This window comes from Sylvia atricapilla, chromosome 3 (assembly GCF_009819655.1).
Source record: "Sylvia atricapilla isolate bSylAtr1 chromosome 3, bSylAtr1.pri, whole genome shotgun sequence".
Classification (NCBI taxonomy): Eukaryota; Metazoa; Chordata; class Aves; order Passeriformes; family Sylviidae; genus Sylvia; species Sylvia atricapilla.
The window spans coordinates 26,136,484-26,150,575 of NC_089142.1; the positions used below are offsets into that span (position 1 = coordinate 26,136,484).

General features: G+C 35.7%; 1 protein-coding gene across 1 annotated transcript in view; it reads left to right on the forward strand.

The window, feature by feature from the left end:
* The window catches only part of PHF3 (PHD finger protein 3), a 42,179-nt gene that overhangs the window by 10,493 nt on the left and 17,594 nt on the right, over positions 1–14,092 (forward strand). Inside the window, 2 exon segments of the mRNA XM_066314979.1 lie at positions 874–2,701; positions 13,312–13,636. Of these exon segments, the coding sequence (XP_066171076.1) occupies positions 874–2,701; positions 13,312–13,636 (2,153 nt within the window).

A 14,092-nucleotide genomic window follows, 5' to 3' on the forward strand; every position in this document is an offset into this window, starting at 1 on the left:
TTTAATAAAAAAATAAAAATAGACAATTAGGAGATAGAATAGGCAAAGTTCTCTCAGCCAAGGGTGCTTGGCACAAGGTCTGCAAGTAGCACACTTTTCACTCTCTCAGATCTCTACTTTTAAAGATGGCTGTGTTACATATGAATGATTTAAACATATTCTTCGAGTTGTCTTTACTTATTTTATTTGATAGATTTATTTGCGGGTGGTTCCACTTTGTCTGGTAACATGGGTATAAATCTTTTTTCTTGAGGTTTTTTGCTTATTTTTATTTGGATAAAAAAAGTCAGAAATTTAGCAGTCTTTATGCAGGGTTACAAGGTGATGACCTGCTCCCCATACTTTCTAGCTTGGTCAATCTAGACATCACAAAGAAGAACAAACCTAGTCTTTCTGCTATTTACACTATGTCACAATGAGGAAATACATTTATCACCTTTCTAAACTCTATTAACAAAACATAATACAGTACTATTATACATATAGTATTCATTCTAATATTTGCAAAAGCCAACTGCATTTATGCATTTATAACAGCAATATACCTTCCGCAATTTTTGTTTGAGGTAGAAGAGGCTGAGAGGTAAAAAAGTAGAGTTAGTTTTGATTGTCTTTCTATCATTGTGTTCTGTATGTACTACTTAGAAATTCCATAGCCTTTAGAGTAATGGAATTTTACATCCAAACTATGTCAGCGTAAAATTGAAATGCAAGTAATTTGGTTTTGGAAAGGTTTTTAAGTTTAGTAAATGGTTTAAGTTCTCTTTGTATCCAATAAGCTAAACTGGGGTAAGTCACTTTTATTCTAAGCAATCTTGTATTTGCAAAAGAAGGAAGCAGAATAGCTGAGAGATTTTCTTTTTCCCTTCCTAGAACCAGTACGGAGTCTGCGGCAGAGCACACTGGCCAAGCGTTCAAATGTTGCTCCTCCTCTTAATACCAAGAAATCGTCTGTAAAAAGTGGATCTGCTCCAAAGAATGGACAGAAACAAGAAAGAAGTCCTGTTAAGGAGACCGATGTTGCCACACGTGTGAAAACGGAGCAGCCTAAGGAGGTTAGGCGTAGTACGAGACGATCAGGGCAGGTGGAAGGAGCAGCAGTAACAGCATCCCAAAGTAATACAAAATGTCTGCCTGGTCCTGAAGATGTGAAAGAAGTCAAGTCTGAAAGCCCTGAGCAGGCAAAAGTTGAAGAAACATCCCAGGAGTTAAGTTGTGCTAATTTAACAGAACCCTGTTCTCCTTCTCCTGGGGAAAGAAAGGAAACAGTAGAGGTTGCAATGAAGACTGACTCTGGGAGTGCTGAGTCAGTTTGTTCAGTATCTGCAGATACTGAAATTATTGCAGTTAAAAATGAAACAAGTGATATGATTGATTCAATGGACTTGGAAAATTCTTCAAAAGAAAAGACTGATAATAAAGCAGAGGAATCAAATAAAGCAGAGGAATCAGAGAAGAAAGCAGAAGAACATAGTCAAATAGAAGTAACTGGAAAAGATAATGATTCGTCCAGTGTTTGCATGAATACAGATGACATTTGTGAGACCTTCTCAAATTTGTCCAGCTCTGTGAAAGAGGGAGTTGATTGCAGTTCAGGTTCCCACAGTGTGGAAGTTCTTGATGAAAATGCATCATCAATAAAGGAATGTGTAACAGAAGCTGGAGGTGATGACAAGGGAATGGAGAAAACTGAAACTCTGTCTCAGAAACTGTTGGACAGTACAGACTGTGATAATAAGGACTTGAAAAGTAAAGAGTTTACTTCTGCTGACCCAGGAAATAGCATTTTAGAAAACACTGTTCTTGACCAATCAAGCCAAGATGTACAGCAGCAGATCAGCTGTACTAAAGTAGAAGGCTCAGAGGCATCAAAATTTCAGGAAGATGAGAAACAAATTGATGTTTCACCAAAGTGTGAAAAGAACATTAGGCCCCGGCATAGTAAATCTGTAGGACAGAATAAACAAAATCTGACTGCAGGTACTCAGCAAAAATTGGGTACAGTGCAACAAGAAATGACACTGCCAAGAACCAGGGCTGGCGTTGCTGTTTCAGGCCTTCACAGTCCCTCTTCAGCAAGTCTGAAGCGAAATGCAGATGAGCAAGAGAGTCATCAGCATCCAAATAACCCAGTTAAAATTAGGAAGAAACAACCTGATCTGGGTTTGAAAGCAAAGAGTGGTGTTTCAGGGGTGACTGTTAAAAAACAGACCAACACAAAGCTGAAGAAAATACCCCGAGTCCAGGCTTCTGGGCAAGCCCAGAAGTCATCAGTTCAAAAAGCAAGTGAGAAATCTCCTACTCATCAAAGCTGCTCTAAAGATACCCACCACTCTGTGCATTCATTGTCAGGCCATGTTTCACATCCTGGTCAGAAGCAAGCCAACAAACACCAGCTGACAACTGGGCTAAAAACAAGCAGCTCCACAAAGGAAGACGCAGAGAGTAAAGATCCCTCTGCTGTAGAACATCTGAAGGAGGATGATAAAGAAAAAAAGTCAAAAAGAAATGATAAGAATCTCCAGCCTCGCCAGAGAAGAAGTAGCAAAAGTCTTTCACTTGATGAACCTCCCTTGTTCATTCCAGATAACATTTCAACTGTTAAAAGGGAAGGCTTGGAACATACCTCTGCTAGTGAAAGCAAACATATTTGGGTGCCCAGCAAGCAGTGTGGCTTTTGCAAAAAGCCACATGGCAACAGGTGTGTGTGGCAGTGTGTTTTAGGAATTTATTAGTGGTCTTGGAAGATAATTTTTTTCCTTCCACCAAATGTTTCACGCTGCTCGTGCCAAAACAAAGTCGTCCTAGTCTTGCAGTACCAGTCTGTATGTCATACAGGTGGTTAATTTCCTTTGCACTCATACACTCTTCTTTGGTCATTTAAACAGAGCATTAGAAACTAGTTTGGCCCAAAAGTTTGAATAGAAATGTGTTATTATATGAGTACATATTTTGATGAATGTATAAGTCTTCTATGCTGTTTAATTATGCACTTTAAACTTGACTTTTTTGATAGAGAAGAAGTAAGATATCTGTGTTCCAGATTGTAATTTCCTTCTTTCCAGAGACCTCTTAAGTGGAAGGATCACCATCAAACAAAAAATCAAATAGTTTTTTGCATGTGAGTTTTGCAGGTCGAATTCTAATAGTAGAGGTACAGAGGCTTTTTTCACTTAGTGTAATCATTGCAGTGAGGTTTCATGTAACAGTAATTAAGTAGTTGGCAGGGAGGAGAGAAAGAAGAACATGAAAAACGTCCACAAAACTTACATGTGGGCATATCTGAAATTGACTTTGAATTTAATAATGAGATTGCCTCTGAAGTCGGTAATATCCCTATGTGGCAGAACTTGCTCTACGCAGTAAGTGAGCTGAAAAAGACCATTTGGTTTCACTAATGATCTATCAGTGAAAGAATAAGTATTCCTTTATTACACTTACTGTGTTTTAATAGGGAAGTATTTTTGTTGCTGTTCTACCTGCTAGCCTATTTTTTTGTATTTTAATGTCAAACTGAAGATACTTGTGATTAGCTTATGTGAGAGAAAATTTTAATAGTAGTTTTTAGTGACTGTGCTTTAGAACTCCGTACATCAGAGTGAAACATGGAACCTTTGACACCTGAGGGGCTTTTTTGGCATTTGTTTGTATCTGAGAAGCCCTTCTGAGCTTTATTGACTCATTGTATCATATTTGGAAAACAAATACATGAAAATTCATTGACTGTACAGCTATAGTAACTGCATCATTGTGGCCTACTGGAAGAATTAATAAGGGGTTTGCTCAGCCTAGTTGCTGAGGATTACCTGGTTGCTGAGGATTGAAGAGGGTGCTCAAATTTAGTTCCATGTTTGCTTTTTTTTTTTTTTTTTTTTTTTAAGACTCTTATAATTTGTGTCTTTGTAAGAGTGTTTAATTCTAAATAGGTTGCATTTCCTTAGGTTTTGTCATCTTTGGCGTTACCAGGACAGTAGAACTGATTAGCCTGTATTTCAGCAAATTACATCTCAAAAAGATAAAAAAATGCTTCTGTAGATATTTTTAAGCAAAATGTGATATTTGGCACTTAAACTATTTGATAGCCATTAAAAATGCAGCTTTAATTTGAACTTGTGCTATGTTCTTTCTAGTTTTGCTAGTATTTTAAGCATTCTGTGTTGGTTTTTTTTTTGATGCCAGAGTTCAGAAAGTCTTGATTTTTATTACTAAATGGATGAAATCAGTGTGGGAAGATGTGGCAATGACTCAGTTAAATCTGCTTAGTTTAGTTTACAAAGTCAAAGTAGCATTACAGAAGATGCAGGGGTACACAGTGATATAGGATTATTTTGCATTGCCAGTTCTTACTGCTGCCAGGAGAATAACACAGTGTATGAATCAGCAGCTGAGGTTGGATTGAGACAGCCTGTGAGTTGCCACAGATGGTAATTATGGGTATCATCAGTTTTATAATGTCAGTCTTCAGTGTTTTAGGGTTTTTCTGTTGGAATTGTATGTTGCAAAATTGTTGATACAACCAGTACTTTCAGCACAAGATAATCAGATTTCCTAAATGTATAGAAAGATTCTTAGCACATAAACACAGAATTTTTGTATAGAGAATGTGACTGCGACACAGTAGTGGGATAAGGAAGCTTGCAGTATTGAGCTTCATGCCTAATAACAGAAGATTTAAGACTTTCAGTGCATGACTTTTTATCATTACTAGTCTAAGTAATAAAGTTTTAATTTGTTCAGATAACTTCGTAGTTTTATGCTACAACTAACTTAAACTTTGCAGATCCACTTACTATCATTAAGATACAAGAGGAAGCAAAACTTGTATCTCCAGTTCTTTGGCATTTTGTGCTAATTTAATTACTGGTGCAAGAAAAACAAAACACTTCTAGTACAGTGCAAAAGAGAAGTGTAAGATGATGGATTTGAATTCTGTCTCTTGGAAACCAATCAAAACTCTCAATATTTACTGTAATGAAACGAGGATTTTGATTGGCTGTTTGGACTACTTTTCAAGGAATTTTTGTTTCCCTTTTGAAACCACCTAGCTGGTCACCCTTACCCTTTTTTCTCTGTTCATTGTCGAAGAGAAAATGAGGAAGTATAAGACACAAATGCTGTCAAATCACTATGTTCAAGAAATGTCAAAATCAGAGCTAAGATCTGAAAGGACATTTGTATTTCTGTCTTGTTCTATGGTTATTTCAATTTTGGAAATTTTATTCAATTCTGTGATAAAATTGCTTGTAGGAGAAGAAGTTAAACTGAAGTTGCCACCCCAAACTGGGAAATAATTTGCCAAGAGCTTTGTAGGATGTCATGTTAAAGTAACATATTTAAAATTCAGAATGCAGAGTGGTAGTCACTTGAACCTTTGTGTATTCCATGTAATAAATGTAAAACAACTAACTTGTTATTGCAATACCAAACTTGAAGAATTGATTCAGGTTGAAGATAATGTGTGGAAATCATGGCATCTTTTTTTGTGTACAGAATCCCCAAAGGGTGGTGCTTACACAGGCCTTACATAGACCCAGAGTAATTTTATCTGCCTGCTAGAACAGCAGTAGAAGGATGATACTTCAGTGTTGTTTTATTTCAGATCAGCACATGACAAGTGGAGTAAATTTATATCTTTAGGAATACATGCAGTAATTTGTTGGCCAAGTGCAGAGTAGAAGTAGGCATACCTTGTACTTCTGATACAGTACATTTGTCTGGGAAAGGAGGAATTCTGTTTTATAAACATGAGATTTGCGTGATGAAAAATGTTGACAAGTTATAACATCTTGCTTTGTAAGAGACAGTGCTTGCTTGCTTTCTGTTAATAGATCATCATTGTTTGGCACCTGAGCTTTGAACAATGACTTCATGCTGTCTTTTGCATTTGTCTTGAAGTTTATAAGCTGTAACCATCATTGCTGTTTTGTATATTATTTTTTTCATTGCTCAGAGAGTGGCTTGTCAGTGATTTGCTTTAGGAATCTCTCAGCTTGTTTGCTTGATGTATTATGATGTATCTTTGCTACATAACTAAAAAGAATTGCTCTTTCATATGGAAACTAAGCCTTTTGTTTCTGCACAGTTAACTTTTTGTGATTTTCAGCACACCTCAAAGGGTATTTTTTCAGTGCAAGGTTGGAATTGTTGTTACTCACAGTATTATTTTCAACGTTTGATGTTGCCAGCATGTTCCCATATTGCTGTCAGATGTTTTCTAATCAGCTAATAACATAAATCATATGCAAAAATTTTCATTTATCTATGGGTGAAAAGTGTGTATGTGTATGGGTATGTATAGCACATCGAAAAATTTCAGACTGAAGTTTCTACTCAAATTCCTAATGAATCCAAGTGATGCTGAAAATACTAAGCTTTGTCATGAACAATAGTTACTTTTCAAGAATACAGAATAAAGAATAAAGGTTGTTAAAGATAGTTGAATTTTAAAAATAATATGCAATTTCTTGGCATAGTGCTACATTAAGATGGTAGCTCTGCAGACATTGAGAAATCTGCTAATGTAAGGTTTCTCTGGTTTCTACTATAGATGTTCAAATTCTCTGCAGGCTGGAGGGCTGAACTGGTTCCTTATTTATACAAATAGACAAAATCTACCAAACATTTTTTAGATTGTCTCCCTTGTCTGTAGTCTCTCTTCTTTAACAAGAAGTTCGATCAATTTTGGATGAATAATTCATAGACAACTTGAGATACTCTGTTTCTAAGCAAATGTTCTAGAAAGCATTATCACAGAGCAAGTTTGTAACTTTAATTTGGTGATTTCCTCTTTATTTCAACAGTTCCAAGTAAGGTTTTTTTAATAGGCTGTGGGAGTTAGAGGATTCTCTTCTGCTGTTGTTTTGTGTGGTTTTTTTTGGTTTTGTTTTTTTGGGGTTTTTTTTGGTTGTTTGTTTGTTTGTTTTGTTTTGGTTTGGTTTGGTTTTTTGGGTTTTTTTGGTTTTTTGGGGTTTTTTTGGTGGTTGTTGTTGTTGTTTTGTTTTGTTTTTTCTGGTTTTGTTATTGCTTGGGCTTCGATAATCCAGTTTGAGTGGTCAGACATGAACTGATCTTAGACCTCACAGAAAAATTAAGTGATACAGTAGATTTTACTTAGGGCATTCCTTCCCCCCACATTTCAACTGCGCTTTAATATGGAGGAAAAGTTAGTAATGTTGTAAAACGTAATTAACTGGAAAGCACTGAAGTTGATTGAGCAAAGGTACAGTGTTCCTGATCCCTTGCTTGCACATAATTCCTAAAAAGTTCCTTCAGAACTGTAGTACAGAAAAGTACTTTGGCTGATGGATGCAAACTGCAAACCATTTTTACCTGTAGTAAAGATTATTAGGAGGATTAGTATTTTTAAAATAGTGCTAAATGTCAGTGAATTATAGTGGATCCAGGTTATCATACAATTTGCACAGCCAATACAAAAGAGAGTGGTCGAGAAAGGAGCTTAAGGCTCCAAACTTACAGCCATCCTTGAATTACACATGCATGTTTTTTTAAAGGTGGTGATTTCTGGCATCAGTAGATAGCGTACAACAAACAATTTGTTGTGAGAACGTTCTTCACAAGGAACAGTAATTAGAATAATGATGGTGCCTGAGTTCTAGTAAACCTTCATTAGATAGTATGAGTATGTTAAGTAGCAGATTATGCAAGATGTCACCAGTTTACAGTAATGGATGATGCTTTTAAATCTTCTGCCTGTATTGCTACTTTCTTCCCCTGTGAAAAGCCTTGCAACATTAAAAGCTATTGTGCTTTTCCACCCACAGCTGTTAAAAATTGAGTGACAGTATAAGCAAACCAATATTGTAATGTATAATTAGCAAATGGAAGGACTCCACTCCTTGAAGTGGAGAAGGACTCCGTGATTTTTATTTACTATTACATAATTGTATTTGTAGATTTTATACAGATTATGTTACTGTGCTGCAGTATTGGCAGGGTTATTATTAATGCTAGTGGCATTAAGGAATCTAACAAATGGATACCATAAGTTGTCTAAAATAATTTTGTAAAAGATGGGCATAAATACAAAGTGCTTATAAAGGCAGTTTATAAAACATATGATGCTAATGCTGCAATGTGCAACATGTGCAGAATCCACTAGTTGGTAATGGAGCTTCCCTTAATAATTATATATATGTGTGTGTGTATGTACATATGTGCATATATATTCGTTATGTTTAGTACAGATTTGTAATTAATATTAGGAAATATACTCATTTTTTTCAGGGTCTTGGGGAAGTTTAGTGGTTTTGGCTTTGCTGTTTGGCATGTTTCATGAATTAGTTTTTAATTCAAAAAGCATAGGGTTGTTTGTTTTCCTGCTGCTTCCTTTTTGGAGAGGTTCCTGTAATATGAATAGCAAAGAAAATTATGCCTTTAAGAACGAGAAGAAACATATGACATAAAATATGGATTATTGAAATTTAGTACTTAGGCAATAAGTTTGCAGTGTCTTTTTGGTATGCTGCAAATTCCTTATAAGGAGATCTGCTTCTAAGCGATTGAGATAGGTTTGTGGGTTTTTTTCCTAGAAGCTCAGAACTTGAAAAATCACGTCACTTGTGTTAGACTGTTAAAGAGGGAACAAGTGGAACTGCTCATGTCTCTGTGCGCTTACAAGGCAGTGTAGATTTTTTTTGGACAGACCGTCTTATCATTTGAGCTTTGAATCAAGCTGTACTGATGTGGGACATACACTCTGCTAAAGCTGCCTCGCCATGAATATCTTGTCCCTGCTTTAACATTTGCTGTAGTGCAGCATCTGTGCAGCAGAGAAATAGTTGAAATGTTAATGCAAGTTTACAACAGATCTGTAGAAGATGTGCCATTAAGGGAAAAAGTGCAAATGGGGGACTTGCTTTAAATACTGAATTCTTAAAAAAGTGAACAGTGGGTTTACTCCTCTTTAATGAATTTGAGGCTAGGGTGTTATTTTGAATAGTTTGGTTTGGGTTTTTTTGGTTAATATTTGAGTCCTGTTGTGGTATTTTTCCTAATTGCTATGTACCACTAACATGAAGGATTAAAGAGAAGCAATTGTTTCGAAACTAAATGATATTCTGTGGCAATGCAACTTACATTAATAATTAATTTTAAAATGCTGGTTACTGTCCCGCACTGAATAACTCTTAACAGCTCCTGATTTTTATTTTGCTTTACTCGAGTATGGCTTTAAAATGAAAAGCTGTTTTATGAGTAAGGTGGTTTCTGCCCATTTTACAGTGATGATTTTCTCTGGAAACTTGCTACTGTTACATAACTTAAATATATGAACATAATTTTAAAATATGGCCCATATATTTAGAAAATAAATTGTCCAAGCCTGAGTTTTTTGTCTAACAATTTACTACAAATAACGCACCCAAGAAAGTCTTCTAATCATAAGAGAGAATGTGGCAGGTTTGCATTAATTATTCTGTCTCTTCTTATGTTTCATCCATTACTTTCTGATTTTAAGGTGTCTCTTTTCATGGTGATATATGGACTACCAAGGAGATTCTTTAGAGGGACAAAACAGTACCATAATCAGTGCAAAAGTCCCAGTGAGCTATAGTAATGCCTGCTGTCACTTGTCAGTTTTCTAAAAATTTTTTCTTTCTTTTTCAGCTTTACATCTTCCAATCCAGCCTTACAACATGGGTAAAGTCCTGCACTTCAAATTTGAAGCAATCTGAAGTCAGAAACTTTGATGTTTCACTAGTCCAAGATACCAGAACCACTTCAGTCAAAAATAACAACTGTGCAAAAGGACATCCTTGAGCCTTCAAACCAGGCTTCAGTTTTTCTTGACTCCCCTATTTAGTTTGAGCATTGCCCATTCATAATTATAATTGCTACAAATCAGAGTTGTTTTGTGTGCAGATGAACGAAACAGAGATGTAAAAGTGGCCTTATGGTAAAAAGGATTATTTACATTACTGGTATCAAAATCAGTATATTCGCTCTCAGCCTGCGAAGTTCCAGTCTTGCATTTGACTAGTGTGGGAAAAAAACCTCAGTTAGTAGAAACAGTGAATGTTTTAGGCAGGCAGCACCAGTATTTTTATTGTCATTTTGTATAACTAGGTTTGAACAAAACAACTGTAAACAATACGTTCTGTTTTATAGAACAGGCATCATGGACATTTCCTGATTCTTTTTGTAGTTTTGGTTTCTGAATCCTGAATTTTGAAGTTCTGTTGTGTGTAGTTTCATTGTGTGTGTTAAAATAGAGTGTAACTGAAACCTTGTTGGGAGGACTGTAATGAAGCCAAATGAATCTTCCATCTTCAGTAGTTTGCTTGAATGACATCTCTATCTCAGTGTGTAGTCTTAGTGAAGAATGATCTTTTCTGAGCTGAATTCATAGTAGGGTTTTTTGGCTTTTAAAATTTTTATTATTTATTTAGTAGACCTGAAAATAAAGATTTAAGACTGGATGCCTATCCTGGTGCCTTACTTACACAACATCTCTCTTATCTCCCTTAATACGTGTGAGCTAAGCTGAAAAATTCTGTGTGCTGTCAATTTAAAGTTGAAGGTGTGCAGCATCTTGTGTATTTTAGTTTAATCTCTTCAGCAAATACCCATTTTCTAAATATGAAACCAAAGTTTGTTTTGCTTACTAAACACTGCAATCCATCTTCCTCGTATAACAGATTAGTGTCTGATGCCTGAATTTACAAACTGAGGAAAAAAAATACATACATTTTAATAAAAATTCAATTAATAGCAGTTGTGGCTTCATGATGGTGTGTTCTTGGTTTCCTTTTATTTTTGAGCAACAGGTGTTAATTCCTTAGGACACCAAAGCACCCTTTAAGCATGATGCTTGGCTGTGTGGTTTGATTCTATTTCAGCTTTTGAAGAAAATCTTACATGGGGAATTTCTGTAACCAGTTCCAGTGTTCCCAGAGCTTTAGTAGTATTTTACTGGAGTGATACAAGATGTGTTCTATGTAAAGCACCCACTGTGGACCCTTGCAGTTACAAAACAGGCACTCACCTTGTATTTCTTGCCCATGCATATTTAGCTCTAGGCTCTTGGAAAGGAGCAGTGAGCTTTGCGTAGCAGTCCTGCCACTTCTTTCTTGTTCTTCTGTTGTGTATGAAATACCATACCAAATGCTGTGGTATTACTCTGCTGAGACCATCAGAAGTAATTGTGCCCTAGCATTACCTTTCTTGTTCTTGCAGTTTGCTGGAAACATGAATATGAAAAGGTTAAGATACTGACAAAGCATGAAGGAACCTCTGCATTTCTAATTAAAATTATGAAGTAGATGGGCAGATATTGTTTGCTAGTGACAAGTAATAATATTAATGTCCTTGCAGCTCAGAAAAAAAAATTCTTCCCAAACTACTTTAAAAACCAGTTTCTTCAAATCTAGCAAACTTCAAATCAGCCTATCATCATAGGCTTTTTCTCAATCTGATGGACCTCTAAAGCTTCTCAGGCTCCTTTTGCATCAAAATAATATTTTCTTCAGCAGAATGTAATCGTGACATACGTTTTGAGTAGGGAGGGACAGAACATAAAGATAGTTTTTTTCTTCTGTTCTCTTGTTTCAAATGTCTGCTGTTAATAGGAGTTTTCATCTCTTTGAGGGAACAGTAATTTTTGAATACAATACCTGCATCAAGCCACCTGGAACATTAATTTACAGTTCTGGAGAATGAGAGTTGCTTTAAACACATCCTGTAATGTTTATATGGTTCTGCCAAGTAGGTAAGTCAGCAGATAGCAGATCCTAGCCTGAGTTGGGGACATACGTAAGTTAGGAATTACTTTGCTTAGAATCGCCTTATGGAAGATACCTTTGAGGTAATAGGTGAAAGAAATAGTGTTTGCAGGTCAGTGCATTTAGATCTTATATTAATGAAAACAACCAGGTTTTCATTAATGACTTAAGTCAGGTCTGTCTTCTATGAAATTCAAAACCTAGGAATTCTGTAAATAATTTTTTAGTATTAGCAGACAACTTGTGCTTTCTTGAATTGGCTTGCAGTCTTTCTGGATTTGCTTTGTCCAGACTATATGGTAAAGTACATATCTTGAATATAGTTTATGTAAGTATAAAACAAAATTAAAGAAATAAAAGTTGAACAAAAACACCTCAACAAATGAAAACACCCAAAAAACAGCAAGAACAACCAACCCTCACTTCTCTGCCCTGTCAAAAATACGAAAGGGGAAAGAGAATGTAAGTGGATACTGCAAGAGGTCTTCCTACATAATTTGAAAGCCAGGTTCATTATTTTAAGAAATAATTCCTACCATGTAAGTCTCATGGGAGTAGTTGGTTTTTAGCCCGTGGAACTTTGAAATTTCACATCATTCCCAAATACTTGCACTGGAATTTCAGTTATCTGCAATTAGGTATTCATGATAGCTGATGAAGTTTTCAAAGTTCTTCCACAAAATAGTCAGAAATTAAGCTTTTGTTTAAGATCAGCTGATCTTCACAATGCTTTGAAAATGCAGTCTGTATCTCAAGCTGATTCTGCTTTTAAAATGCAGTTAAGTGACTTGTGAGTTGAAGGATGTCCTTTAAAAGATAGTAATTTTGATGTTTGAAACATTCTTTAAAGAACTATTAACTCTGTATAAAATAGCTGAGTAGTACAAAAGTCTGTACCTTATTTAAAAGAAAACACTGACTGCAAGCTGGACAGGTGCTTTTGGAAGCCAGGCTCCATATTCTCCAGTAAAGAGAATGAAAAACAACTTTCTAGAAATAACTTAGTAATAATGGTCTAAGGAATGAGACCTAAAATACCAGCTATTTTAGAATAGGTTGATATGCCCATTGTGTTTGTGAAAACATTTAAAGACAGTATTACTGCTGTGTAAGATGCAGCTGCTGATGTGTTTGTGATGAATGATGACAATCATACTTGTAAGAAAGCAAGGATAATACCTTGCAGAAAATTTTCAAGTCTTTTCAAACAAGTTTACTGTTTTTTAGAGTTGCTGGGTTTTTTGTTTTGTTTTTTAACATTCATAAGAACAATGATAGGAGTCTGAAAAGAAGCTTGGTAGGATTTGGAAGCATGTTACACAAATACAGTGAGGTTTTGGACTACTGTAAAAAACAAAAAGGCAAAAAAACAACCCCTCTCAGGAAGATCATACCATATTGTAAGGCTGGATATGGATGTAAAGCACCAAAGAAACTCACTTAACTAGGTAAGAACAAATGGTTGAGATGCACAAATGGAATCAATTATGATATATCCTGCTGAAGGTGCTGTATCTTCTTCCATAGTCTTCTTTCACAGTTTTCACTGACTTATATTTTACTTTGTTTTCAGGTTTATGGTAGGCTGTGGTAGATGTGATGATTGGTTTCATGGTGATTGTGTTGGACTGAGCCTTTCTCAAGCACAGCAGATGGGTGAAGAAGATAAAGAGTATGTGTGTGTGAAATGCTGTGCTGAAGAAGACAAAAAAATGGAGTGTTCTGATCAAAATGTACCAGATACTCAAGTGAAACTTGAGCATAAAGAAGAAAAAGGGATTGAGTGTGAAAAGCTGGGGGTGTCAAAGCAAACACCTACTTGTAATCTAAATACAACAACTGAAAAAACAAAGCAGACGGAGGACACTGGGAAGCACAAAGTCAAAATCTTCAGACGGGTGAGTTTTAGTTAATGTTTTAAGTTTTCAGTTACAGGGGTTAGAAAGTTTCTGCCTGTCCCATTGCCAGTTAATACACCATGTTTCAGACATATCTGTGAATTTAAATTATTTGCAAAGTTACTTCATTTTCTAACTGGCTTGACTATTGCAAGAGGGTATTGCTAAACTCTTTATTAAATTGAGCAGGGATATGTGCATGTCCTGTGTGTATAGCGCATCCCAAGTTGGAAGGAGCACATAAAGATCATTGAAGTCCTACTCCTGTATGTGTATATAAACCTATACACAAACAAGTTTGCAAAGAAACTGTAAAGAACCTAGTGCATTTTTCTTTCAGATTTCTAAACATATTTTTTCATAAACATCTGTCAATTTGCTATGTGTTATAAGCTGCAGATAAACAATATGAAACAATATGACAACAGTATTTTACTTTTGATTGTTTTTATTTCA